This window comes from Colletotrichum jinshuiense, chromosome 9 (assembly GCF_051148585.1).
Source record: "Colletotrichum jinshuiense chromosome 9, complete sequence".
NCBI lineage: Eukaryota > Fungi > Ascomycota > Sordariomycetes > Glomerellales > Glomerellaceae > Colletotrichum > Colletotrichum jinshuiense.
In genome coordinates, this window is record NC_139316.1 from 4,152,588 (window position 1) to 4,156,237 (window position 3,650).

Below are 3,650 nucleotides of genomic sequence, written 5' to 3' on the forward strand. Positions count from 1 at the left end.
ACTACGTCGTTGAGCAGCTGGCATTTGCGGGGAGAGTTATCTCCAAGACACCTGAGACTTCGAACGACTTGTTCGCCGGCGTCTCTGAAGCTACCACGGTTTTATTTGGAAAATGCTTTACGACGTCAGTTGCCTGGATCCGCTGGTGTTTATGATTGGGAATGACGGATACTTACATTCCAATGGACGGAGCCGTCAGCAGGCAGCAAGGCTCCACGAGCAGCCAAGATGTCCTGACTGCCCGTATGACTCGTACCGAGAATGACCAAGGCGCCGCCGGGTGCAAAAAAGTCGGTGGCACGGTCTGTTGCGGCCGGATCTTCAAAAGCGCTGAGTAGTCTGCGCAAAACAACATGTAAGTATTAGTACTACATTTGAATTGATACTGACGTACTCTCTGTACCAGAGCTTGAAATCTTGGTCTACACTGCAGGCTGGTGCATAGTCTGCCATGCTGATTGCTTGGGCCATTTTAATTATAAGGCCAGCAGACATAATCCTAAAACATTTCATTTCAAAAAGTCTTGATGGGTCAAAGAGAGTACCCTCTGTCGAACTTTACAACAAGATTCATGAAAATGACCTTCTTTTTAAGAGAATTCAACGAAGTCGAAAAATAAATTCGTTGCCGCTTCCTAGAAAGGTAAAAGGTTCTGTTATCTTGGCAATTAACTTCCATAACTGTCTCGGACACATTTTAAAAACTCTGTTTCATATCCCCACGGACAATGGGTGAACACGTTCGCCGCTTTAGCTGACTTTATGTATGCTGGCTTGGAATAGACAACTGCACCAAGGTTCACTTAGTTAAACACACGCTTAAAGAGTTCTCGTCATTTTAGTGTATGATTCTCACTACATCCCTTGGCTAAAAGCAACACCATGGTGAAAGTACCATTTACTTTCATCTTAGCAGCTTACGACAAGTTGCTATTATTAAGGTAATGCAACAAGCTTCGCGCTTACGTGTTTGCCTCCATCCAACCTCTAACTTCGTGTCCCCAGCACACGTCATAATTAGGTGATTTCCAAGAATGTTAAGCGCAACTCTTATGATGCGATAGGCCACTACCCACATTTTACTACTTTAGGGAAACAATCAAATGCTTGGAAGGTCATTCTGTAACCGATGCATCCAGGGTAGGGGTAGATAGGGTCGTCCCGTAACCTTCCTTGCCCCACATTACAAAGATAGGATGCTCTAACACGCGACGCTAGTAATTAGCGGCATGGCTTGATTGTTTTCCTAATCTGGAATAGAGCAAAACATGCAACCAGGTTTTATCAGGGCTTATCTTTTACACTCAGGAGAGTTATACTTCCCTCCCTCGACGTTCTCCAGACGTTGCCTGCTCACCTAATATTACGAGTCCAATCGGAGATCACAAATTTTTATTTTTGTCATTTCACCCACGACATAGTACTTCTCGTCTGGTTGATTATAAGGAGCTCCACAAGCTTCGGTCTCGAATTCGTTGCTGAACACGTGAAGGAGCTTGCGGCCGTCATGGCGGCGCGCAATCTCCCAACAAGACTAATTTAGTCAAATCCATCACCAAGATTGGCAAATACCAGGTCCTCATCAGAACCTGCAAGCACAGTTTGTTCCTGTGTTGGGGTAGCACTTATATCATAGGCTGCTGAATGGCATCAATTCATCGAGTTCCACTAAGTGATCCAGTTCTCCCCATACGGATTAGATTCCGAGTTTCCATCGGACCGACCCACAAATGCATCGGAGTAGACTCCTTTCTCAATAACAAGAGTAAATATTTCACCCAGAAGATAGAGGTAATGTGCTGATGTCATCTGGCACTTGATAGGGTTACTATGTCTTGAACGAACCAACTAACTCCTGCTGTAAGAATATTCCGACTATTCCCCGTCAAGCTGCTTTACTAGCATTTCTCATCTACGACATGTGACATTGGGGCAACCTGTTTTGCTATATCTGGAATTTTCAAACAAAACTCAAATGCCAAGGCCAGCTGCAACTAAATCATTCAGAGGGTCGTATCTGCAGAGACATCCTTCCAGTTGTCCACAAGCTCCACCGTGTCAGTGCATTTCTTCCGAATTTGAATGACAGCATCGGGCCCTAATGCAAGACTGGAAGGAAACGATTTGCTCGACAGAGCCCCTTCAGAGTTAACGACCTCAATAATTCGCGCAACACCCTTGGCAGGATCCCCAGGCTGCTGATGGTGCGCCCCCTTAAATTGAGCATAAAGCTTGTTGACGATTGGTTTGTACTCGTCAATCTTGGTATCGACGTAGACCGTATTATTCGCATTGAGAAGTTCGGTTCGGAAGAAACCAGGCTCAACTAGGATGGTCTTAATTCCTAGTGGCTGAACTTCAAGGTCAAGTGTTTCGACAGCGCCTGGCAGCGGTTAGTATGTCCCCACCCTGGCGTGGATGAAGTGTAGGTGAACTCTTACCTCTGAGAGCACTCTTGGACGCGCAATAAGCTCCAAGGGTCGGGATTCCTCCCCAGGCAGCGGTAGACCCAATGAAAACCAGTGTGCCTGACTTTTTCTCTCGGAAGTGGGGAAGAAAAGCGCGTGTAACCCCAAGGGGACCAAAAACATGAGTCTGAAAAACCCTGGACCAATCCTCGTGGCTATACAATTCCCAAACGCCCATGTCAGTTGAGACTTCAAATTTATCAGCCAGCTGCTCCATAGAAGGAGTCGTACCTATCATCTTCAATGGTCCCAAAGTGAGAGTATCCCGCGTTGTTTACCAAAACATCAACTCCGCCGTAGATGTTGATGGCTTCCTCTGCAACTCTGTTGAAATCAGTCTGACTGGCGATGAGATCCAGCTTCAACACAGCAGCTCCGTCCTTTTCGAAGTGTTTAATCTTTGAAGTGTCACGGGCTGTAGCGATGACCTTTTCTCCTCTAGCTAGAAGAGCTTTAACAAATTCCGCACCGAAGCCGGAAGTGCTTCCAGTGATCAACCAGACGAGAGGTGCCATGATATATGATTGTAAACGTTAGCCGTAATGCGAGGTAACAAATGAGTGTCTAATATGGTGCAAAGGAGAAGGCTTAACGACGTTACATTTAATTTATATCAACGGCAGCTCAAGTTCAATACCTGATTTGTCACTCAGAAACGAGCTTCTCTTCACAAACACAAAAAAAGGTTAGTCGGCGGATTTAGGACAAATCATGGAAATAACGGAGATATGAATAGGAACAGCAATTATGCGAAGTTTTCTGCATGCAGGGTTTGTCTAGTTTATGCAGAACTAGTGACCTGGGTACTTGTGGTAGACGAGGGGATATGTAGCCACTTGGTTGGTGCTTTTCCAGAATTATCTGATAAGAAACGGGTTTCGTCCCCAGTCACTAAGATTTGGTAATTGCGTTCATGGACTTTCCCCTTGTCAATTTAGCTTTTTTCAGAAATTCAGAAAATTATAACAACAGTGGAATACACAATGACCATCGTAAACTTTCAACTGCATGTATCTCAGGGACCAGGGACAGCTGCAAACATGGCCTTTTACGCTCATGTAGTCCGATAGTCGGAGATACCGCAATAAAAACCACTGCTTGATACTTAAAGTGGACAATCTATTAACTCCGCCCTAGTATCGAAACTCTCAAGCCGAACCCCCCCCCGTCAGCGGCCCTGGT

The 3,650-nt window shown here is 45.5% G+C and overlaps 1 protein-coding gene across 1 annotated transcript; it reads right to left on the reverse strand.

The window, feature by feature from the left end:
• Positions 1-2,003: 2,003 nt before the first annotated feature.
• EsH8_IX_001076 (SDR family oxidoreductase) lies at positions 2,004-2,983 on the reverse strand (the record flags this gene model as incomplete). The annotated part of the gene is made up of 3 exons (XM_083267412.1): positions 2,004-2,383; positions 2,442-2,623; positions 2,700-2,983. The coding sequence occupies 3 exons, from the start codon at positions 2,981-2,983 to the stop codon at positions 2,004-2,006; spliced, it is 846 nt and encodes a 281-aa protein (XP_083130977.1).
• Between the last annotated feature and the right edge of the window lie 667 nt (positions 2,984-3,650).